The 24,637-nt window shown below is 38.3% G+C and overlaps 2 protein-coding genes across 4 annotated transcripts; both read right to left on the bottom strand.

Moving 5' to 3' along the window:
- Positions 1–4,194: 4,194 nt before the first annotated feature.
- Positions 4,195–15,180, bottom strand: IMPA1 (inositol monophosphatase 1). 3 transcript variants are annotated; one of them, XM_072034491.1, is made up of 9 exons: positions 15,041–15,180; positions 13,436–13,518; positions 12,145–12,278; positions 10,688–10,792; positions 9,367–9,412; positions 9,110–9,218; positions 8,239–8,347; positions 6,603–6,754; positions 4,195–6,192 (listed from the first exon to the last, which is right to left on the bottom strand). In XM_072034491.1, exons 2-9 carry the CDS (start codon positions 13,496–13,498, stop codon positions 6,074–6,076), a joined length of 837 nt encoding a protein of 278 aa, XP_071890592.1. In that variant the 5' UTR covers positions 13,499–13,518; positions 15,041–15,180; the 3' UTR covers positions 4,195–6,073. The 3 variants fall into 3 exon arrangements, with proteins under 3 accessions (XP_071890592.1, XP_071890594.1, XP_071890593.1); XM_072034493.1 differs by lacking the exon at positions 15,041–15,180 and adding an exon at positions 14,824–15,006; XM_072034492.1 differs by lacking the exon at positions 15,041–15,180 and adding an exon at positions 14,778–14,916.
- Positions 15,181–17,221: 2,041 nt separating this feature from the next.
- On the bottom strand, positions 17,222–24,630 carry ZFAND1 (zinc finger AN1-type containing 1). Its single transcript, XM_027452407.3, has 8 exons — positions 24,540–24,630; positions 23,335–23,377; positions 22,583–22,622; positions 22,111–22,238; positions 21,943–22,034; positions 21,050–21,174; positions 17,871–18,026; positions 17,222–17,736 (listed from the first exon to the last, which is right to left on the bottom strand). The coding sequence occupies exons 1-8, from the start codon at positions 24,592–24,594 to the stop codon at positions 17,566–17,568; spliced, it is 810 nt and encodes a 269-aa protein (XP_027308208.3). The 5' UTR covers positions 24,595–24,630; the 3' UTR covers positions 17,222–17,565.
- Between the last annotated feature and the right edge of the window lie 7 nt (positions 24,631–24,637).

Raw genomic sequence — 24,637 nt, 5'->3', positions numbered from 1 at the left:
GAAAGCTATAGAAAATCTCTCCAGAGGCTTTCTATGTAGCTGTATAGAAAAACTACCTCCCTAAGACGGCACACCCCGTGCATTCCCCAAGTGATTCTTCATGACACATTCCCTCAGCTGGGCCTCTCTTTCTGCAGCTCTTTGTCCTCAGCCAAGCTCCTCACAACCTGAACAATATGAAAATCTTGTCCTGAGAGCAGCTGAGGCAATTATTGACATAAACAGCAAGCCGTTAGCCTGTAATGCTTTGGCATTATTTTATCTCCCTTCCACTACTTTCCTGGGCAAGGCCACAAATACAGAGAAACATTTTCTAGGATGCAGCACATAGACCTGTGAGAGAATGAAATAAGGGGATAAGTTACCCATCCATGCTAGAAGAGGTTCCAAAAAACAGTCTTGGCAATGCAGACACATCTGCAGAAGCTCCATCACATCATCACAACAAGTTTGGAAGCAAAATAGTTCTCAGTGGGCTTGTGTTCTCTTAGGAAAATAAAACAGTAGCATCTCCAAGATGATAAAGAGCTGCTCATTTGTGTCGGGGTTTGTGGCCCAAGGGCTGTTATCTGCATACAGATTGATGCATGCATACCCTGAAGGTTATCTGGTAGGTTTAAAAAAGGCTTCTAAATGCCACGTCCTAATTTATGACAGCAAAACTCCAGGGGAAATGACTACAGCCTTAAATACAGTATAATCTAATATTTTGTACAGCTTCTGTAAATCAAAGAGACTTTATTTTATTTTAGAATTCAGATTCAAGCTCTTGTGATAAATACCGCAATCTTTCAATACACGTAAGCTGAAAAGGAGGGAATATCAATGCTGCTGGCACAAAATTTCTTGTCACACAAACATGCAGAGAGCAAGTACTCGAGGTATAATTCTTCTGAGTAATTATCAGATATGGTCTTGATTGTATTAAACATTAATTAGGGCCAGCAGAAGGAAAATGGAAGGGAGTGGAAAAGGAACTTTGTATAAAGTAACTGTGGACCTTAGGGTGTTTCCCTGGCTCTGGCTGCCATCTAGTGTTTTGTCAGGCACGGTGAAGCACAGCTTAGTTTGAGACCGTGTGAATCTCCTCTGAGACTCCATTCGTGTACACAGACAGGATAAATAGTACAGATCCACCTCTCTAAGGGACAGCAGAGGAGGAAGCTTTAACACAGCAAGTGGAGGAAGAGCTGCTGTGACATTAGTTGCCAAGAATTTAAGGTAGCGCCACTTCCTCTGAGTTAGCAGCCTCACATGATTACTAATATGGTTTGAAAATGTAAATTTTGATTTTTCACTGCTTAAAAACAGGGCGGGTTTCTATTCTTCACTACTGCTGTTGCGTTTTGTGCTTCTTCTCATTTCACTTAAATGGGTGTACTGATGTCCTGATTCCTAACTGAAGAAATGTCAGTGCAGGAAAAAAAAATAACCTCAGTGTGTAAAATTCTTGACCACTACTGTGCAAACCAAGTGCAAGTATGACACACAATGTATAGCCTCAGCTTAATGTAGTAGTAGCATTCATTGGCATAGGTGATAAGCTTTTGGAACAGGATGGACCTACACCATCATTTTTAGCATCTTACCAGCCTGAATTGTGATAGGAAATGATTTCTGCTCTACCGTGGGAGACAACCTCCAACAGGCGAGAGTTTGTAGCTTTCTACAGTGGCACAATGTGCTCTCAGCTGAGTGTGTTCCTCCAGTTTGCTTGTTCTGGATGCTGCATGTGGCTTTGAAGTGTGGCAGTTTTGTTTGCTGTGTTGTTGCAGCAGGCAGACAGCAGGCACAGAGGACATTTCCAAAGATTCCCGCTGATTTTGGGAAGCCACAGAACTGAGCGTGAAGGTTGTGCAAACTGAGGAGTGATGTGACAGACTGCATTCACCACCACTTCTGGTGCAGGACAGGCACTAAGCCAGAGGCTGAACAGCTTATGTTGTCCTGGAGATGTGGCTGGCCCTGGCAGAGGCTCTTGAGGTGTCACATCACCAACAATAACCTTCTGATGCCTGGAGCTTGCACAAACGATGGAAGCCATGCCAGCTGCTGTAAATCCAACGGCAGTGTGCTGCTGGAGAGTTGCCTGTCAGCGCTGTAACAGCAGGATCAGGCTTGTGAAGCAATTACTTCACTCACAGGTAATTAACAGAGCTGAATTAGCAGCTGGGTTTGAGAGGATGGGAAGCTCAGGAAAAGAAAGAGATCTCCTGTACTGAAGTTGCTTCACACTGAGTTCACAGGTTGACATTTTGTGTCTGGTCAGAGTGTCTATCTAGGTCAGCCGTAGGCATTAGACTCTGCAGAAGCTCTTTAAAACCATAGCTTTTGGTCACAGATATTAGGAATAATGATCCATATTTTACTTGTTAGCGAAGCCAAAAAAAAGCGATTCTTCGGAGCTGCTTAACAGGGCTGGAAAAAAGCCTGAAGCATCTTTCACTTTGGCAACATTTTACACTGGGAAAAGCTCTGAAGCATTAAATTTACCAGAACTCCCCGCTTTGAAGTACAGAAGCTCTGTGGCTTGTCATAGTCAATTATCACAATCTCCCACTCTACTCTGGTCTTGTGAGACCCTCACCTGGCGTGCTGCATTCTGCTCTGGGGCCCCCAGCGTAAGGACATGGACCTGTTGGAGCACCTCACCTACAAAGACAGGCTGAGGGAGTTGGGGTTAATTACCCTAGACAAGAGAAGGCTCTGGGGAGACCTTACAGCTGCCTGCCAGTACCCAAAGGGGGCCTGCAGGAAAGCTGGGGAGGGACTCTGTGTCAGGGGGTTGAGTTATAGGGCAAGGGGGAATGGCTTTAAACCAAAAGAGAGTAGGCTTAGATTAGATATCAGGAAGAAATCCTTCACTCAGAGAGGGTGGTGAGGCACTGGCACAGGCTGCCCAGAGAAGCTGTGGATGCCCCATCCCAGGAGGTGCCCAAGGCCAGGCTGGATGGGGCTTTGGGCAACCTGGTCTGGTGGGAGGTGTCCCTGTCCATGGCAGGGGGGTGGAACCAGATGATCTTTACGTTCCCTTCCAACCCAAACCATTCTATGATTCTATACATGGTAACTGGTTTTCCTTTCTGATTGTCTGATACGAATTGCTCAGCTAAAGCTACCTTGTAAGTATATGCCCTTATATTAAATTATATTTTTAGATGATTACCAATTTTAAGATTATTAACTTTGTCACTCTTTCAGAATGAAATAGGTGCTTTATTGTTTTGCATGTTCTGGGAATACCTCATATAAAATATCTCAAAAGCCTTTTGATTACACAGTGATCATAACTTCTCCATGTTACTACAACTTTTGCCAAAATTGCACACTAGCACAGACCTGGAAAGATAATGCCTCTACACAAAAATAAAATTCAGGTGTCCTTTCACATAACCAAAAGTGGTCATATATTAGATGAAGACTTATTTGAGAGAATTACACTTTACCAAAGTAGGGAACTGGGATTTCTGACCCCCCTGTAAGGGAGACTGAAGTAAAAATAAAGCAGGCAATTCATAAATTACCATTTATCGACTCCAAAAATAGATAATTAAATTAGTCTGGTCTTCAGTGTGATCAGAGTGAGAAAGCAAAGACAGGAAATGGCACTTTAAACATCCTCCCTCAAAGAGCATTAGCAAAGCTAATGATGAGAAAGCCACATGCTTCAACCAGCGGAGGGCCTCAGACACAAATCATAAGCAAAGTATCTGCAAAGTTTGAGCTCTGAGGACTGACATCATTACTGTTCTGTTATCTCATAGGAAGATGTTCGAATAGTCTCCCTAAAAACCTGGTGCAGGTGTATACACAACCCCACATCTGTAAAGGCTCCACAGCTTATGATGTTTGTGTATCAGAGCCTAAGAAGAGAAAGTGTTCAATTCAGAGAAAGCTTTAAACCCCCAAGACCAGTTTGTTGGGACCCTGCACCGAACTGTGAATCATACTTTTCTTCCTAGTAGCTGGTATGGTGCTGTGTTCTGGATTTAGGATGAGAATAATGCTGATAACACACACCAGTGTTTCAGCTGTTGCTGAGCAGTGCTTGCACAGACCCAAGGACTGTTTGGCTTCTCACACCACCATGCCAGCAGGCAGGCTGGGAGTGCATGAGGGGATGCAGCCTGGGCAGCTGATACCAACTGGACAAAGGGGTGTCTCATAACATATGGTGACATGCTGAACAATATGAATTGTTCAGTGTATTTATTTATCATGATTATTTTCCCTTCCTCTGTTGTTCTAGTGAACTGACTTTATTCCAACACTTAAGTTCTACCTTTTACTTCTCAGTTCTCTAGCCCAGCCCCATGTGAGTAAACAGCTGTGTGGTGCTTAGTTGCTTGCTGGGTTAAACCACATCACCAACTCTTTTTTTTTTTTTCTTATTTATTCTTTTTAAGGTATGCCTCTATTTCACAAATTATTAGTTTAAAAAATAAGTTCTGCAGGATTTGCTCTACAACAGAAATGGTATAATAAACATACTTCAAGAAATAATGATGATCCCACATCATTTACAGCAATAAAGTTACAGTGAAATGTTCAAACAGTTCCTGCCCTTGTCAAATAGTTACTTTAAAAGTTTTTTTGTTTTTTTTGACAAGTCCTTCAAGTATCAGGCAATTGCTGATCTCATTCAAATTAATCATTTGACATTAGATACAATTTCAAATTAAATATTTCTGAAAAATCTGCATGAAAAACATCACCACACATAGAAGACTCAAATTTACAGTAAGAGTGCTGTTGGAACTTACTAGACAGAGAACATTATTTTCCAAAATAAAAGTAGTGGGACAGCAGTACAAGAAGCCAGGTTTTCTAAAGCATTGCTGTGATTTCACTGGACCATCACTATAAGATAATTTTCTTTTGGAAACCTCAGACACAAAAATCAGTCTAAAAATTGAGCTAAGTTAAATAATTTTTAAAGTGCATTAATTAACCAGTAGACTGATATTTTTAAATACAAAAATGCAAAGAATCGGTTTTAGAAGTTTAGAACAATGAACACATAGTATTAAATTACTAATATCTCCAGATTTATAAACACTTTAGGTTTATATACACTTCTTTTGTGCCTGTACACAATGGAAAACTAATCGTGCTTGGTCACTGTTTTTATAACTTACAAAAAGATGTAAAAAACCTAGACTATTGGCTTACTTTTTGCCAAATGAGTTGCTGCAAATTCTCTTCAACTTTAAGGATCCCTTAGATTTTGAAACACATTCATCCATGGAGAAACCCAAGCAAGATTAATAGCTGTTATAACTGCCAAGAATAAGACCAAGGACCTAGTATGAGCTGATTTCAAACGACAAATGCAAATCATACTTCATCGTAATTTGGAGGAAGTCCATTTGCTGAGAGATGTGCTCTGAACTTACTCTTGAGAAAATCATGTGTTTTTTGGCACAATATTATTTTTCCAACTGTAATGAATTTGCAAGTGTACTGGCCACATACGAGGCAGAAGAATATATTGTGTTTATCTACCATAAGAAAGGTAGAACAATGACTACTAAAACAAAGACAGGCAACAAAGGCTTTAAATTAGAGTCAAAACTACACGCAACTAAAAAGGTCTGGAAATGCATGAACCATCTCTAGAAAATACATAACACTGATAACATTGAAGAAAGCAACCATCAGAAGGAGGGATAGAGACTGGAAAACAGTACTGCCTTGATCTTTTTGGGTTTGGGATCAGGTGTCATTATGTGGTGTTTAGCCAGTGAATTTTGTTTTGTCACTTACGGAACTATACATCAAAGAGTCTCTTGCTACGTCTTCCAGTGTAGCATAAAACTTGAAAATTGTAGCTTTACCTATATGTTTCTTTTCATAAATCTATGTGTGATTGTGATGTGAAATAGAATAGCTAGCAGCAAAAGCTTACTTAGATGTTGGTCCAATCTCAAAACACTACTTCGCATCATGAACTACCAGTACTGAAAGACTACCATCTATTTATCTACCTTTTTATCAGGTTTAAGGTGTAGAACAGCCACCACATAACAGAGACAACCATTGCATAATTACATTTAAGGCATAGTTTTGGTATTCAATTAGTTGCATCATCCCTTTTCAGAGGGATTATTTGAAGTGCTTTGGCTATTCTCTCAGCAATAGCTCGACTACTTGCTGCAATTATTCTTCGAGACATCAAGTCAAACGGTCCACCTAAAAATAAAAATAAGCAAAGTAACTATCTTATGGCTGGAGAAAAAATAGAAGTTAAGAAAATGAGCAGTTAAAAAAAAAAAAAAACGGCGCAAATGATTCAGGACCAAGTTCTGCTCCTGGATAAAAATGCATTTAACTCTACAGAAATTGTATATGAACTATATTTAAGTTTTCTTCAGTATGTTTACTGCCTTTTTTTTTTTTCCAGATACTTAGCCAAGAGGGTAAAAGGTTGCACTGTAGGTTAAGAAAATTAAATTGAGTCTCTCCATTAACTGGATGAGAACTCTTGTTCAGTAGTGGTAACTCAGATGATTGAAAAACCTCTTTGCCATTTCAGCTGTCTTTTGCTCCAAATTAGCTATTTAAAAGGATGACAGAGTATCGTGCATTCCCCCTGTATTTACCTGATACATCTAGGAGAACACCACCTGCTTCAGTAATAATGATTCCAGCCCCTGCCATATCCCAGCAGTGAATCCCCATTTCATAATAGGCATCAGCTCCACCCGTGGCCACAAGGCACATGTTCACAGCTGCTGTACCAACAGCTCTAATCCTAAAGGAGACATAGTTGGTTTTTAGTTGAGAACAGTTTGTAAGAAAGTCACAATGTCTGTGTACACAGCACAGAGAACACAAAAGCATCATACGCAAATGAAGTGAGATAGAGAAAATGCGATTGAATGCTGCAGTGAAACAAGTATGTGGAACTAAAGTCCCAATTATTTTTTTAGTAGCTTGAACAGCTCTGTGAGTATAGCAAATTTCCAGAAATAACATTTATAAATTTCATTAAATAATTTGGTTTAGAGCAAAAATAAATCTTGAATAACTTCTTAACCTAAAAAATCATATTATGGAAGATACCTACCCATGAAACAATAAGAGATACTGTACTTTACTTTCTGAATACAAGAATTCAGGTTGAGGGCATATTGTTCTCTAACTGCAAAAGCAGTTACTTCAGTTTTTCCTGGAGATGCTCAGTATGCATGTTTGACTTGCAAAATATACTAACAGCAGTAATCATAAAAATTAAATTACATAGTATAAATTCAGTCTGGATAGCGATCAAAGCATTGTTGGTGTTCCAAATACCAATTTCTTTTGGAAATGTTGATGTAATTAATAAGCGACTTGTACAAATAATTATATTCACCAGTAAAATTTACATTAAAATGTAACTGTACAGATTCTTGCTGCGACTTGCTAAGCAACTTAAATTTACTTTAATATATTTACTCTTTAGATGTAAAATACCAAAGCTGAACTGAAAACTCTACTAAAACGTATTCCCTACTTGTAATTTAACATATATTCTTTAACGACATCAGGAACCTTTTGAAAGTACAAACCGTCCAAACGTTAGATGTTAAAACAAGAATCCTGAGAATCTCAGCATAAAACTACAAATACTTTTAGATTAGAAATGTGAGTAGAATTCATTGAACAACAGAAAACTGTCTACTGAAACTACCTTTTTACAAAATAATTTGTGGAAATATAGGCTTCAGCTTATCTGTAAAAGAGTGAACATGGAATGCACTGAAGTAAGACCAGTTTGTAGGTAATTTAAATTACTTCAACAAATTCAAAACATTGATATAGCACTGAAATAAAAAAGGGAGATCTACTTTTGTCTTCTATATTAAAAAAAATTTAAAAATGATAGTCATTACTACTGGGAAAGAGAACTAAAACCTAATACAGCTGCTTTAATCTAATATAACTGCTCCAGTTTTACTCCATGTGTCTGTCAAAATAACGCATTGTTTTTTAACCTACAAAATACAATACATTTAGTCCTGCAAACCCAAGTATGCTTCAGTTCTCACTACTATCTGATTGTTAGGGTTTTCTTATCTGTGTCCCAGCCTGAAAAAAAGTTGCAACACACTTAGTTTCTCTGCAGAAGCTACTAGACAATAACATTTAGATCACATTTCACTTTTATGTTGTTATATGGAATGTAACTGACCCATCCTAAAAATGACAGTATATACCATGATCAGTAAAGATCAAAAATAAACAGTATCTTACCCATGAATAGGAATACTGAGAAGTCTTTCCATGTTAGAAAGAATTATTTTTATAGTCTCTGGATCACGATTAGATCCCAATTCTGTTACTACAAGGGATTTTGTGATGTCTGGAAAAGAAATAAAAAACTCTATTTTCCAACAGTACAACTTGGTTACCTAATTACAGTTATTATGCAGGTTAAATTTGAACAGAGTTTACCTCATTGCTTTCTTATACAACTAAATAACAGTGAAGTATTTTAGTGTTAATATTATATATACTGGATGTAAGCATCTTTTTCTTACAGGGACAATGGCAGGATAAAATTAAATAAAGCCAACAAAGCTTGAGATGGTCCAACTGTGTATATCCATTAATTTATGCCATTTATTAAATTCTACTGCTAGAAAAATTTTTAACAGTTTTCAGATTTTTTAAAGCCCCCCATTTTACATGTGGATTTTGTTTTGCATATGGTATAGTATACTACAGTGACACTGATTTACACCCATGCTAGTTCACACCTGGAAGAAGTCTTTTTTTGTTTTGCTTAAATTTGTTTCTAAAGACCAAATGCAGAGGGATTACAGACACATAAGGAATAAAATAAATAATAATAAAAAAAACACAAAGACACACAAGGAATAAGATCTTCAACTGCTGACTGCTGATCTTGCAAAAATCATAAGCACACTAAGTGCATAAGAGAACATAAAAGCTATTTCTCAAACCTGAACAACCCATAGTCATAAAAGCCTATCTTTGCAAAGAAAAACATGGATATATTCAAGTTTTTTTTTTAGCACAAGTCTAAAAGTGTGGACGCAGCACTTGCAAAATAAATGAAATTATTATTTAAAAAACAAACAAACAACTTTGTTCCACTTACCTTGTTGGCCTGATACTTGCAGTTTCTGACCATTGCAAAATGCACCTTTTCCTTTTCTGGCAGTATACATCTTGTCTTCTACACAACTATACACAATTCCAAACTCTATCTGCAAAATAAAGAAACCTTGAGGTTGGTACTTTTTTCCCCCCTTCATTTCTGTAAAAAATACTGTAAAAATAGGAATCTTAGTAATAACTAAAAACAAGAAATTAACTGGTTTTGCTTGATTAGATAATAAGTAATAAAAAATATACCTTTTTGTTTACAACAAAGCCAATTGAAACTGCCACAAACGGAAACCTACAAAACAAAATATTTCACTAATTTATAGTGAGATACTATACTTCTTTTATTACCATGTTTATGCTTAACAAAAATGATGCTTACTTAAATGTAACATATTTGAAAAAGAAACACGGGAAACGTAGGAAATACTGGTCTTCTGGGATTTGCACCATTTACTACAAAAATAGACTCAACAACACTATTCACCACTGCAAATACCAACTTTTCCACTCACTGAAGTTAGGCACATTGCATCTGGGCTTACGGACTGTTACTATTTTACAGCCAAAGAACACAAGGAAGCCTCTATGCTACTAACAGTTGTTTTTAGAGGGAACAAACTGTCTGCCCAAAACGGTCTCATCAGAATGAGCAAGTCATCTCCCCTTCCTACCCTCTCTACCAAAGCAATACAGAAGATATTGATATGAGAAGGGAGAATGCAGAGGAAAGAGGGAAGGCAGTGCAAGTGTATACAATATAATAGGCTGCATCCCAGTGTTGCTAAGTCTTTTAACAGTCTAACAATTTTTTAATTTAATTTAAGAATGTATGGTTCCAAAGAATTTGCTTTAATTAACCTCTGCAAAAATTACAGACTTAAGTTCTTTTTTTTGCAGCTTTATAAGCATGTTATTTAGTAGGATTCTAGAGCAGTTTAAAGCTGTGGCCCACATAGTAACAGTCATTTCAAAATGAGAATCAAGTATGTTCAGAAAAGCTCACCAGTGCCAAAATTTAGCATGTTTCAAAGTTGAGGGAATAGGCTATTGTCATTACCCTGAAACTACAGTCGTTACCCTGATGAAAAATACCACTAGGCAGTCACTGTTGATAATTCTGCTTTCTTTCATGGCAGCAGCTCATAGTTCTCAGTGAATTTGTGATTTGTTAGAAATCAGCACTGGGAGCTGTTATTGCCTCTCATCAAAACCTCTCTGAAGACGCAACTCAGAATTCTGACTCATGCTGCTTTACTTTTAAATATCTGTTCATCTATCTTTGGCACCTGTGCCAAAAGATAACGAACCAGCACAGTACAGGTCTCACATGGAATTTCTGCTCTTGGTTACAGTGAGACTACCATAATCAATACAGAAGTACAAAAATGGTAACAGGAGGTTTGGACAATGTCTCTCATTAAACTCCAAGAACAATTAGTAACCATTAACAATTACACAATATCTCTTTTAAAACTATTTAAAAGTTAAAAAGCACTACTTTCCTGACACTGAAGAAAGGAAAGTGTTTAACAGTTAAGCAGCTAACATAAAAACAAGGAAGGTGAACCTGTGTACGAAGTTGGTAGTTCCATCAATAGGGTCTATAATCCATGTGGGGTTATCTGTTAAAATGCTGCCCTCCCCAGCAGCAACAGATTCTTCTCCGATGAAGCTGAAGTAGCAAATGCATTAAAAAGATACAAAGAGATTGTTTAAAAAGTCTGAGTCACTGTATTGTCCTTGAAATTACAATTCTTAAAGTGAGATGGAGGTTTTTGCACCATCAGTGCAACACATAAAAAGCTGAGAAATGCAGAACTTAGCTGGAAAGCACCAACTGCATCTGACCAAGCTTGCATTGAAATTTGTAATGTAAGAAATGAACCTCAAATGTGGGGAAATAAACATTATGTTTTAATATCCCTTACCAGAATTTACCATTAAGAACACTTAAGTTTTCATATTTTTTCCAGTAACGAAATCATTCATTTTTGGCTAGAACACTTGCATCTATTTATACCTTTCAGTTTATTTGTGCTATAAAGCATAGGGTTTTGTCTGTACTTTAACTGAAGAAAGCTACTGTGGTCAAGTACCGTTGGTTAGACCGCTGCTGTAACTGCTAGTCTGATTTCAACCCAAATACGACAGAAAGTTACAGAGTCTCAGAACTGTTTATTTTTACAAATTCTGTGAAAAAGATAACTTGGTAAAGGTACGAATTCCAAATCAGAGCTCTTCCTAAAGAACAGCATAGTGCATGATCAAACTAAAATATTTTAAAAATGTTTATCAGTGTCATAGAAGCTTATTTCATGGCTATTACACACATCTGTAAGCTTAAACTGGTCAGGTTACTGACATTTTTCATGACTTCAGTTCTTCTAGCCCCATACATATTACGTTTCACATATACTGCTACATTAAGAAAATTTCCAGGGAAATGCAAGAAAAATTAGCAAATCTGTTAAAAAATACAGAAATTAGTATTTTGTAGGATAGACTCCCAGTTACCCAGAATCAGAAGAACCTGCCTTCTTTCAGGGACATCTGATTTTCTACACCGTATGAGATTTGCCAGAGGTACACCCAGTACCATGGAAGCCATCCAGCTTGGACAGTGAGTGCATGCTAGTTTCAACAGCCAACAGCAAGAAATTTGGTACCTTGGGGCCACCCTTGATTCTCCAACACAAACAGTCAAGAAGTTCAGACAGCTGGCTCAGTCTGAAGTGTCTTTCAGCATGAGCCTTGAGCAGGGCTAAACCTATGTCACTAGACATATGTGGATGCCCTGTTTTGTTACTATATTTCTCTAACTTAATGACAAAATTAGTAAATAATTAATTTAGAATAATTTGGGAAAAAATACTTCTTTAAAACACTTAATATATTAAGACTAAGGGAGATTTCTATAATTTTCCAGCATGACAATGATGATGAAATTTTACCAACCAAAGTCGTAAGTTTTCCATTTTGTCACCTCTCTACTTCTAACAAAAATGTACTGATGAGAAGCCATACCTGTGAGAAGGATACTTTTCTCTTATCAAAGAAATAATGAAGTTTTCTACTTTTTGATCAGTTTCAGTCACTAGATCTACAGGTGAACTTTTAGTCATAATGGATTTTTCTTCTTTGAGTGCTCCACAGATTATCTGTTAACAAATGGAGAAAGAAAAAAAAAAAAAAAGCTTTCTTAATTAGCAGTACAAAAAATTAGTTTTCACAAGAATTTGAGCATCATTTTTACCATAATGTTCTGTACTTCACATACAAAACACAGTGACAAAACCTGGATTTAATTGCAGGAGCTGTGACTCACCATTGCATTTTTCTCCAGTGCCTATTCTGCACAAGCTTTTGCATGACCTTTACACTGGTACATGAAGTTGAGCTTTATTTTATTAGAGCAAGTAGTGAATTTACGAATTTAAATACCACAATGTTGAATGAAACACTTAGGACTGAGATTATGTCATGCATTTTTAACTAGGCCTTGCATTTATGATCTTAAAATGGTCAGAATCAGCTTGAATAAGTGCCCATGCCTCACAGCCCAGAAAATGATTTTACTGTGATTTAGAAAGTTTTTCTGGAGGAAGACTTTAATAGGACAACATTCTGTAGAGTTTACACCTGCAGGGGACAGAATTAGTATACAGACCATCTTCTCTGACTGCAAACAGATCTACCAAACAGAACCACCACAAATAACTGAACATTTGCTAACCACACTTACGACAAGGGTGTGTTGAAATGTGGAAGCTATTTCTTGTTCTAAGCCATCTGAGACTGAGAAACAGTAAAGTACTGCCACTTCTTTCTTGCAGATGTAGAACAGTCTTCATAAAGAGAAAACAATACGATATCTTGTGCCAACAAAACAAGACACCACTGTATAAAGCTGACTAAGGTGCTCGCAAAAAAAAAAAAAAAAGACTGTCAACAGCTTTTAAGTGCTTAAAAAGTATGGGGGGAAGGTATGGATTAAGGGATAAAACAGATGCTCATTGTTTATCACTATTCAGAAATTATTATTTTTTTTTAAAGACCTACTTAAGAAATAAAAGATACTCCTTCGTCTTTATCAGACTCTGGTCCAAAGAAAGATACAAAGTTGTTTTTTTGAATTAACCAAGCTGAAAGCATGAAAGATGCTCTAATCTTGAATTTGAATATTAGAGAACGATTGTGCTAATTAAAAAAAAAAAAAAACTCCTCAGAAGAATATCTCAACAACAAAGCTCACTCAAAAGCTACATAACACAGCTTCAATAAATAATATTATTAGTTATACATAGTTTATCCTTACCTCCCCAGCTTTTCTTGCTAAAGTAACTGCATAATCCATACATTCTTGCCAAGGATCCGCCATGTTTTCTTTGATATATAAACCTACAAAAAGGACATATTTATACAAAAACTATTATGACTTTAATTTATTTTTTTTTTTAAATAAATTCCACTTCTTTTACTCCCCCTGTTCTGGATTGCAATGTTTTCTCCTGAATACAGAATTCCGTCCTAGTCTTTACCCTAGAAAAATTAATTTCAAAAATATGAGAATTTTTGTCTAAGTTACATGATGTTTTCTACACTTTGTGATTATAAAGGTGTAACATAAAAACATTATCAAGTACAGAACCTCAAAAGACAGTGTATATACAGAATTCTACATTTAGACACTGACCTCAATGCATATGAATGCTTTGAAAAGTAAGTGTGGTTACAGACAAGCACATTTTTAGATACAGTGTACAACCCAGGGTCTGTTTGTTTAAAAATAGTAGAATCTTCACTGTAATTTACTACAAGACTGTTGACACACAGCTTAATCTATTTTTAAGTGTGGTTTAAATGAATTTAACTACCCCAAATTAGAAGGGAATAATCCCCCCAATTTATTTTTTGATGTTTATTCTGCTATGCTTTTAGGCTTTTATTCCAAACACAAATATGAAATGGTTTTGATTCTACATAAAAAAGCAGGATCCCACAGTCATTTAAAAGTATTATCTATGTTTTTGAGTATTATTAAATAACATAAGGTACCAATATCTTGTTTATGCATGTCTATCTGGCACAAGCCAAGTGAAATACAAATCAGCATATCATACATTGCGTCTGACACACCCACCACAGAACCACAAGTTCATTCAGTGCCACAAGGGCATTCTGAACTTTGCAGGTTTGTTTCTTTTTTGCGACCCAGCCCTTTCATAAGCCTTCCAGATAACTTCCTACTTCAGCGGTTTCATCTTTGAGATGGGATGACCCGGCCAACAGTTGTGTAACGCCTGCAGATGTGCTCATAAAAAGTAGCACAGGGAAGTGTCAAAAAGTAAGTAAATGCAATCGCCATGACCCACGAGCCCCCAGTCCGACCACCCTGATCTAATGATCCTTGCCTCTGTGGACTGGAGCTGGCTGATTTTTAAGGTCCCTTCAAACTGAGCCATTGTATGGCTCCGCACAGCCCTCTGAGCACAGGGTTTGTCGTGACAGACCCTCGAGTGCCTCGACAACCAGCACCATTACACAGCCTCACATGCCGGAGGGAAAGTAGGCATTTACATGTAAAAACTCGTCAGAACAGCATTATATACACATTCTAGCTAAACACCGCCACTTGAAATTACAAGAAGGATCTTCACCCAGCTCACTCTCGCCCCGTGACCGCTGCGTCCCGCAAGCTCAGACCTGCACGGAGAGCAGCAGCGGAGCAGCCACCGGTCCCAGCAGGGCACGGGACACCGGCACCCAGCCGCCCCAAAGGCTCACAGGGCTCCGAAGAGCTCCACAGGGCTCCCGAAGGGTTCCCGAAGCCGAGCCGGCAGGGCTGGAAGCGCAAAGCGCCGCTCAGCCGCGGGGGCGGCAGCGCGCCCACAAAATGGCGGCCGGGGGGCTCGGGGCTCACCTGGCCTGGCAGCGCGCCCCGAAATGGCGGCCGGGGGCTCGGGGCTCACCGCGCCTCAGGGAACCGCCGCTCGCTGTCAGCGCGCTGCCGGGGTGCCACTGCGCATGTGCGCCCGGCGGAGGCGGGGCTAGTCCTGCCGCTACACGGCGGGCGCCGGGTTCTGCTGCGCATGCGCGGGGGGGAGTGGGAACTGCCCTGAGGCGAGGCGCAGCGCCTGTGGGGCTCGTTCTTCTTCCTTACGTCTTAATTTTCCCCTAAAAGATGTGAAACGGTCTTCTTTACTTCCTCACTGGCTCCCCCTGCTGCCAGGTCTGGTGGTCAGGTTAACATCAAACCAGCAAACTGAAACACCACTGAAGTACCATACATTTCTAAAATACACAGTAAATGCTAACTTATTTTCCAGAAAAATAGCTTTCAAATCATTTTTTTGTTGTTGTTTTGTTTTGTTTTTAATTGCAGTTCAAAAGTCTGCCTTTTCACAGTGACTATGATAAAAGTGGCATAGAAGGGGAAACAAAGATCATTGCTTGCCGTTATAAGGTTGAATGAACAAATCCTCAATTTTCTGTGAAGTCTTTTAATCCTGTTGTCCTTCATCAAGTAAAGATAAAACACTGAGGGGTTCTCTTCATAAGATCACCAGATCATACAATCACACTATGGTTTGAATTGCAAGGGACCTTAATCTTACCTAGTTCCAACCCCCTGTCATGGGCAGTGACACCTCCCACCAGACCAGGTTGCCACAGTGGTCCTAGTCACTTCACCTTTCCATGTTTCATTCTTCCCATTTTGTAAACAGGCATAGTCGTAGAGAACTTTGTCAGTATATAACAATCTTTAAAGAACTGCACAAATACCTTTTTTTTTTGCATAAATATTTTGGACATCATTCTCTGTAAGATTATAGTAAATGGGTAGAGCCAACTCAAAGAGTTACTTTGGCTGTGATTCAGCTTTTGTTGAGACAAGCTTCCAAACATGCGTCATTGCACACCACACAGAACTGCAGTAGTATTTTTAAAGTGGCTTTTTTCAGTGTTAATGGCATACTGACCATCACAGCAAGTTTTACAAGCTCCATAAGGGTATTTCAAATTCTGCATTGATGTAAAAATCACCATAATTAAAACAAAAATGCTTGAAATTATCTCCTTGTGAGTATAAGAATTTACCTAATCCATATCACAGCAAAACGGTAATTTCCGTTGAAATTTGAAAGATGAAAGAAAACCTTGTTTTTCATGCAAGAGGCTGCTATGAGAATTGAGCTGCAGGGCTATGTATTTTTACATGACAGCTGACAAACAAGATAAACAGAGGTGATCTGTTGACAAGTCTTCAGACCAGACAGATCGCGCTCCAGGGCACACACTTTTATGTCTTTCTAAAAGACATGCAAAAGGAAAGTGATGCAAATAAAAGTGTGAGACAGAACTTTCTGCTTTCTCAGTGTGATGTGGTATTGTTTGCTTTGTCATTGCCCAGCTGATTTAACAGGTCACATACCCAAGCAGAGTCAAGCATTTAAAATAACTTTAGGTCTTTCCAAACTTCATTGTGTATATCACCAATACATGCAAAGAAATCTTGTGTGTGAAATGGCACGAGGCTAGGATCTGCGACCAACAGCACCCTCAGTGGTATAATGTTTGCAAAGCCCTGACCTGCATTAACTGAAAGTATATAGCTAAATAATGAACAAGCTTAATGTTCATCTATTTGAGTGAAAGTATTGTTAATTATATAAATCCATTTGCTCAATTGAGTAATTTTGAGTAGATCCTCGGTACAGAAAATGCATGTGAAATGTTTTACATCTTATTTATTTTCAAGCAAGAGCTAGTGATGTAAAACTGGGAGGAGTAGCTGATGTTCCAGAGGGCTATGCTGCCATTCAGAGGGACCTGAACAGGCTGGAGAGCTGGGCGGTGAGGAACCTTCTCAAGTTCAACAAAGGCAAGTGGGTCCTGCACCTAGGCCAAAATAAGCCCATGAACTAGTATTGGTTGGGGGCTGATCTGTTGGAAAGTGGTCCATTCCCAACTAAATGAAATCTGTTCTTGTAGATTTCGAAAAGATGCTGCAAGAGTATAATGTGTTTCCTTCCTTCGCGGAACCAACATACTCTTTCACAGAAACCAACATAGTCTTTCACAGAAACCAACATACTACAAGTTTATATTTTCATTATTTGTTTTTAATATACATTTTTCTAGTAATTTACACAAATATAAATAAAAAATTTGGAAAACATTATTGATGTCTTACAGTTAAATAAAGCATAAATTTATTTTAGATAGTATCTGTAATATTAGTTAACATAACTAATATTCCTTTTAGGACATAGTTCTTCTGCCAGTTATGCAACTGAGGAATTGATAGGACCTGTGTCTTCACAAGTGAGGGCATATTCTGACATAACAGTGATATAAAAGGAAAATGGCTTGGTTTTAACACCAGAATTCTAAAAAATAAAAATTAAAAAAAACAATCTTTTGTTGTTTGCAATAATTTATTAATTAACTTATGTATGACTCTGTGTCTTCTATAAATAGCACATCATTATCAAGATACTCCAAAATTATATTTCCACCATTGAATAATGGACATTCTTTATCAGATAGCCATTTTTCCAATGTGTCCTCAAATGGCAAGGCTTCTCCAGAGGTAGTATGGCATAACCTCAATTTCTGCAAGACAGATAACACAGAAATTAACATCAGGATTTGCCTAAGATGCAAGAAACGGAGGATGAGGGAAGAGGGAGGAAGGGTTAAAGAAAAAAAAAAAACCTGGAAAATGTTTATCATCATCACTGATTTACCTGGGCTGTTGATTTGTTGTTGTCATTTTTAAGGCTTGCTAAGGAAGCTGCAAAGTCTACTACTTTGCCAATACTCCACTTACTACAAAAGAACATAGGCTTGCTTTTCTCTTTGTTTCCCTTTGGTAAAAATACTTGAAAGTAAATTCTCTCCGTCTAGAAACACATGAAAAACAAAGCAAAACAAAAATTACAGAAGAAACACATAACTATATACATATGTATTTTTCAGTTAAAAAAAAAGGTAGATTTCAACCCCCAAATTCTAAACTTTAGTTGTTCTATTCCACCAGGACAAAGGCCCCATTCTAACACAGAGTAGAAGAAATAGCTGAGACCATCAAGTCCAATCTCCTCCAACTGCAGGCACATATTTGATGGACCATAAGTTCAGAAAGTGGAAAGTATGTCTTTCAGACTTCAAGTAGAGAGTATTATATATAGACAGACATTAGATAGAAGTGACTGCTTTGAGGAGAAAAAGGTGAATTTAAACAGGCAGTGCTGGCTTCTTGCAGCAGTACAATCTGTCTCAAATTGAAATGCAAAACCTGTTAAAACAGAAAAATTTAATGTTCTAGAAATGTCTGTTTCACAAATGAACACTCCAATCAGTGCCACCTACTCACTTATCCCGTTTTTTATCCTTTTATCTACTAATAGTTCTTTCAATATCTGCTAGGCTGAACCATTTGTTTAAGAAACTTCAAGGGTAACCTATGAGAAAGAGATTCTGAGTAGGAACGAGACAGCCCCTTCTTCAGGTTTATTTTTCTTGGCACTCATGCCTAGACACAAGCGCAACTGGTATATCCATCAGTTGACTGCCCCTTATGAGTCCAAGCCAGACACTATCAAATAAGAAACAAGTCTTCTTTAAGATTTATGCATTCCCTAGAAAAGTATGGATCTATCCTCCCTGTCAGTTGCGTTCATAAAACTGAGAACAAATTTCAATCTTTGAATTTTTCCCCAAACCTAAGTGCTCTGCACACACACAAAAAAAACCTGTAACACTCAGGAATATTACAAAAGGGCAAGGGAAGCAGGACATGAATTTTCCTAAATTGTAAACGACCACAGCTTGCAAAACTGATAACACAGCCATCCTATTACAGACACGTGCTAACAACTCATCTGCTAACAGTGCCCTGGTACCTTCCTCCAGTTCTACGGAGGATGACAGCTCACTGGAAAATAATTCACAAAACCGCTCATTCTACTGTTGCATCCCTAACAATGGGATATGCCTTGTAGAATTTCTGTGCACTACCCAAGAGATTATCAGTCAATCAAGGACATAGCAACTAACATTACTTTGCAGCATGGCCCTCCTGTTTTGAGCCAGTCTGTCTTGAAAGGTGTACCCAAAGGAAGCAATTATCTGCAGGAAACTAATCGCAACAAAGAGGTCAGATAAAAGATGTGTCCAATTTAGCCTGATTCTCCTGATCACAGAGTAAGAAAGGTCAGGAAGCACTGCTAGGGTCATGTGGTCCAAACCACGCTCAAAGCAGGGCAAATTTCAAGATGGACCTAACTACAAATCAGGTCACTTCAAGTCAGATTCAGTCAAGTTCTGAACATCCCAAAGATATCACGTATTTTCAGAGCAGCTTATTCAAACGTCTGACCACCCACACTGCAAATGTTTTTCCGAGTATCTAATTGGAATTTCACATATTGCAGCTTGTGCACATTGCCCTCTGTCCTTTTGCTGTGTGCACCTCCAAGAAACATTCATCCGTCTTTACTATATAGTGATGAGAGACCTAATGTGCCTAAGAGGCAATCCAGAAACTTCATATTAAAAAAAAAATAATAAAAAATCTGTTAAACTGGAACAAGCTGGGCAATGGAAGACACTAAAAAATGATAGCCAGAAGGAGTCTAGGAGTCTAGCAATTTAAACAGTGAGAGGTGCTGGAGGATAACAGGCTTATTTATCAGTGTTAAAATTATCACCGTTCTACATGGTTGAAGAATTAACATCCAAATAAGAAAATTAATGAGAGAAATTAGCATATCGTAATTTCTGCTACACTTGTTAGAGCTTACTGGCTTTGGAATTAGGAAGCAACTTTAATTTTCTTGGAAATATTAAGGGCGGATTTTTTTTTTAATTATGCTCCACAATGTTTGAAATGAATCACTCTCCCTCCAGCATACATTTATTTAAGTGGCACTATCTGTGATGAGTGGTACAAGCAGGTCTTTGTATTATGTCTTCTGCCTAAGTAGAATTGTCTGATTTTTCAGCATGACAAAGTATAGAAAAGAGAAATTCATAAGAGGTCTCAGTAATTGAATAACTGTAGTTGTTGTAAAAACAATTAAATCTATCTAACAATAAAATTATCACGTAGAATGTTTTCAGTATTATAAATTTAATATAAGAGGCCTAAATTCAGTGTGCTCCAGCTCAAAAGCATGGTCTAAAGTAATTTAAAATAGTTATTTTAAGAGAATGCCTAAGTACAGATCTAAAGTGAAACTCTAGATGAAGGAATTAAGTTGTTTCCAAACCAAACACAATCTGCAAAAAAGACCTAAACACCATATTCAACTGGCCACGGTAGTGAAAAACACTAAGGAATCTGAAATACTTCAAGATTCAGAGAATTTAAAGGCATAAAATACACAAAGCAACTGTCCAGACCCTCTTCCAATACAAAGGCAGGAACAACTGACTTTAGATCTCTTCATACTTCAACCAGAAACGTAATAAATGTGTCTTCAATCTGAGCTGCAAAGCTTCATTCTTATTTGTGCAGAACGCAGAGCTCAGTTTAGTATGAGACAAGTTCAATCTGACTGATACAGAGCTGTGCAAATTGTATCCTGCGTGAGTCAGAGGCCTCTCAGTACCCATCACAAAAAGTATCTCATGAAATGGGTTTGCCCTATGGCAGGCAAACATGTTTCTGCTATAAAGGAATTTGTCCTGAATGCTGTGAGCTCTATATTGGTATCTTATATAGATCTACATAGGTATCTTGTCTTTACATGAGACTAGTGAGATTGATTTTTGGATGCCTGGCTGAAATCTATGTATAAGTGACCATGGACTTAGAGAATTAAATCCAAAACCAAACTGAGGGAACTAGATAAAGAACCAGAAATTTAGAAAGCTTCTCTTTCCTTTGAGAAGTCAATCACTGACAGCAAATATAACTGACCTGAGGCAACGACTTGTCCCCACACGCGTGCATTTTCAGCTTCATTAATGCCACTTTTGCTGCTGTTTCACTGTTTTTTGCTCCTTTACGTTTTTTGCTTTTTACTTCTTCATTTTTTTTAGAATCTGAGAACAATATTATTCCTGTTAGCATGAGTCACATTTCTCATGAACATATTTTGGAATAAGTCTATTGGGCCTCACTATATTTCTAAGGTGTCAACCCCTGTCATGCCCTCCTGAGGCCTTGATATTAGGGACTCCCATTCAAGAATATCTGGAACGTTTACAGTCCTAACAGAACCCCTTTGCACAGAAAAGCAGATGAGCACTGGAACCCGGTAAACAGGTCACAAAAGCTGAAGAGATACAAATTCCAATGCTTCTGTACCTGTGGCAATCATGGTATTCAAACAGCAACAGGTTCAGGTCCTCCTTTCTACACTTAATACCTAGCGTCCAGTTGTTCTCTTTCCTGCCCCAGATCTTGCTTAAAAGCTACAAAACATTACATCAGTCAATTTTTTTTTTGCCAGTTTGGTTACGTATGCATAAACTCAGCACACTGACATGTGCACCCATTACAACTACGTTATTTGCATATGAATTAATATGCAAATATAAACGACTAGCTACAATTATAGTAGTTGTAGTACAAGGACAAGACAGCCATTCTGAAACTAAGCCCCATTTAATCTTCAAAGACTGTCTTCCTAGACATCTGCTACTGCTGTTTTGTGAGTCTCAACGAACACAATTACATGTTGACATGGGAATTTAGGGTTGTTAAAACAAAGAGCTGTCATACTTTCTCTTCTTTTGGTCAAAGCTAGATCCTTACAGGAGGTCTCAAGGCTTCTGAAGAAAACTAAGATATATATCCATTGTACTTGCCTATAATATGTTTAACTAGCTGTTGGGTGGCAGCCATTCGAGGTTGTGGTGTGTCCAGTTTCTCACACTCATGGTCTGATTGATGCCGGTGTCTGTAAACAACAGTGAAAAAATTGTTCATTAATGCAGAGGGGAAGAAATTAATACAAGTATTTATGTTCCACTCACCTTAGGCAAAAATGTTTTTCACAGTAGGGACACAGAACTGGTAAAAGCTCTTTTGCATTGCAGTCCTTATATGAGCATGGGTAAGATCTGTGCTGGTCCGGTTTCACAGAATTGTTTTTTATATTCACCTAAGAATCAGTACAAAATAGTCTGTCTAAATAAACAGCTATTACAGACAAATCTCCACCACAGCTTCCTAAAAGAACTGTGCTTGCCCTCAATTATATCGGCAAAAGTAGTTCAGTAACTCTCTCCTACTTTTCTTGCACTGGTTAAGTTTAGCTCAGTTAGAAAAAGAACCATCCTCCTACTCAAACTTAATTAAATTCTGACATGCAGTAAAAGAGTGCATTCATTTCTTAAGCTTGTCACATACTAAGTTGGATAATTCATACTTATATACTGTGCATATATGTTTAATAGCTAGTTAAGCTGCATAGAAATTTAAGGTAGTCATTTATTATTACGTTACCTCAGAACACCCATGAGCATCCCGGCTCCTGTGCTGAAGGCTTAGTGGCAAAAGAAGAAAATACCACACCATCAACAACATTTCAAGAGAAGAAAACTACATGTGAAAACGTTTAAGTGTCTTAAGAGCTATCTGACAAGTTTTATCATGGCAACACAATTAAATTTTCTTAGAATTTGTTCTAAGCTATAGATTTCACAACTTGAATGGATTGGTTATGCTATTCCTCATTATAGAATTTGTCTCTTAGGATTTGTGCCCCATGCCAACAAAGCATTACAAAAGGATAAGGTCATTAGCATGCTTACAAATTCATCTCAAAGCAACTGAAATTTGTCCATTTTAATAGTTTTTGGATCACAAATGCCTTCTAACATTTTAAAGAGAAATTTTAGATCTGCTCTCAAATTTGGGCTGCTAATTTTAATTATAAATCAAAGTACAGGCTCTGATTTGAGACTGAGGAAGAAATTTAGGTTTTCTTCCTACATGGAAGCAACAAAAGCAAAGCAACCAAACGCAAATCAGTACAAACCAGGCTCCCAAACATATGGCTTCCATAATAAGTTATCTGTACTCTGGATATTCCCTCTGATTTCAAACCTCCACAACAGCCGCTTGGGAGCAAAGTTGCAAGGTCAGTGAACAAATTATTTTTTTAACTGAATGTATCTACATTGAGTTACAGTATGTTTCATACAACATTTAGGCCTACAACAACTGCCACACTAAACTCTAACAGGAAAACTCACCAAAAGACACCTGAACAGCCATCACATACAAAGGGGAGAAAATCTGAAAGAAAAAGAGGTTTGTATTAGTTGGGCAACATGGTTGGTTTTTTGCTCACAGTTTTTACTTTTTAACATGATTAACTTTTGCTTTACATGATTTACTTTTGCATGGAGAAGTTGTCTTTACAAAGATGCTTAACAACTGCATCTACACAGTACCTAGGCTTTTGTAACACAGTCACACTGCTAACTCCTCTAGTTAGTATTACTGAAAAATACACCAGGAGGTAAATTATATACATTCTGGAATTATGCTTTAAATTCCTAGAGAAATGCTTCTTTCATTGTCCTGCTCCTTCCTATCTTTTACACCACGCATACTGCCCTTGTGTGTTTAAATTGCATGTAAATTTTTTAAGCCTGCACACATTCCCCATCTACTGTATCAATTGTTACAGATAAAACCATGTCACCGTCTGCTGAACTCAGTCATGTCAACTATGACAACGAATGCCCACTTCTAGGCCATTACTTGAGTTTTCCATCCTTCAGACTGGATCTTGATGGACCAGTATGTAACCGGACTACAAAGCTCAGATCACAAAAACTTTGGTCAATTCATCTATGAAACTCACTACCTGCCTCAGAAAACCTTCAGCAGAAGTAGTTTTACTGCCCATTAAAAAGAAATGTATTTTAGTGGTTATGTTTTCATTAACATCACCTCCTGATAGCAACCAAGGCCAGCCAAGGGGTAAGAATGGAAAAAACGAGCAACAATTAGCAAAAACAAGGATTAAATAACCAGTGATGTCACTGAAAAGGCAGGCAATGGCAATGCACTATGTAGGGCTGCTGCATGTTGTACCAACAAGACCTGACTTTGGGAAATCTACCCTAACAACTAAAAAAAGAAATCCAGTTTTTCGTTATGCAGCTTTTCTCATCTTTTTGACTGTTCCTCTTAACAACACCCCTCTCAGACACGCTGCCCAGCAGCGAAACGATCTCTTCTTGGCTGTATCTCCCCACTACAAGCACTACCACCAGGAGCCAAGACACCGCACGATCCCTTGTGACAACCCCAAAACCAACAGGAGCCAGGCCCCGAGCCAGCATCGGGGACACCCCAAGAGGGAGCTCCCACCTGGGGGCCCCCACAGCCGCTCCTCTCCCCGCTCCGCCAGCAGGGGGGAGCCGAGCCCAGCCCCAGCCGCCCTTACCGAGCTGCCGGCAGCCCTCCGCCTCGCAGTGCCGCCCCAGCTCCAGCTCCGCCATTTCCCTCACGGGCAGGCGGGGCTCAGCATGAGACGGGGCGGCT

Source organism: Anas platyrhynchos, chromosome 2, assembly GCF_047663525.1.
Source record: "Anas platyrhynchos isolate ZD024472 breed Pekin duck chromosome 2, IASCAAS_PekinDuck_T2T, whole genome shotgun sequence".
NCBI classification, from domain to species: domain Eukaryota; kingdom Metazoa; phylum Chordata; class Aves; order Anseriformes; family Anatidae; genus Anas; species Anas platyrhynchos.
The sequence above is the reverse complement of the archived record's forward strand: the minus strand, read 5'-3'. Positions and strand labels throughout refer to the sequence as shown.

Excerpts from the sequence above, each read along its gene's own strand:
- IMPA1 (XM_072034491.1), bottom strand. The coding sequence starts at position 13,498 with ATGGCGGATCCTTGGCAAGAATGTATGGATTATGCAGTTACTTTAGCA. Across the intron at positions 10,793-12,144 it reads GAAAAGTATCCTTCTCACAG|CTTCATCGGAGAAGAATCTG; the intron begins GTATGGCTTCTC and ends TTGCTACTTCAG. Across the intron at positions 9,413-10,687 it reads ACTACCAACTTCGTACACAG|GTTTCCGTTTGTGGCAGTTT; the intron begins GTTCACCTTCCT and ends TTTGTTTTGTAG.
- ZFAND1 (XM_027452407.3), bottom strand. The coding sequence starts at position 24,594 with ATGGCGGAGCTGGAGCTGGGGCGGCACTGCGAGGCGGAGGGCTGCCGG. Across the intron at positions 23,378-24,539 it reads GGAGGGCTGCCGGCAGCTCG|ATTTTCTCCCCTTTGTATGT; the intron begins GTAAGGGCGGCT and ends TTTTTCTTTCAG. Across the intron at positions 22,623-23,334 it reads GGCTGTTCAGGTGTCTTTTG|CCTTCAGCACAGGAGCCGGG; the intron begins GTGAGTTTTCCT and ends TTTGCCACTAAG.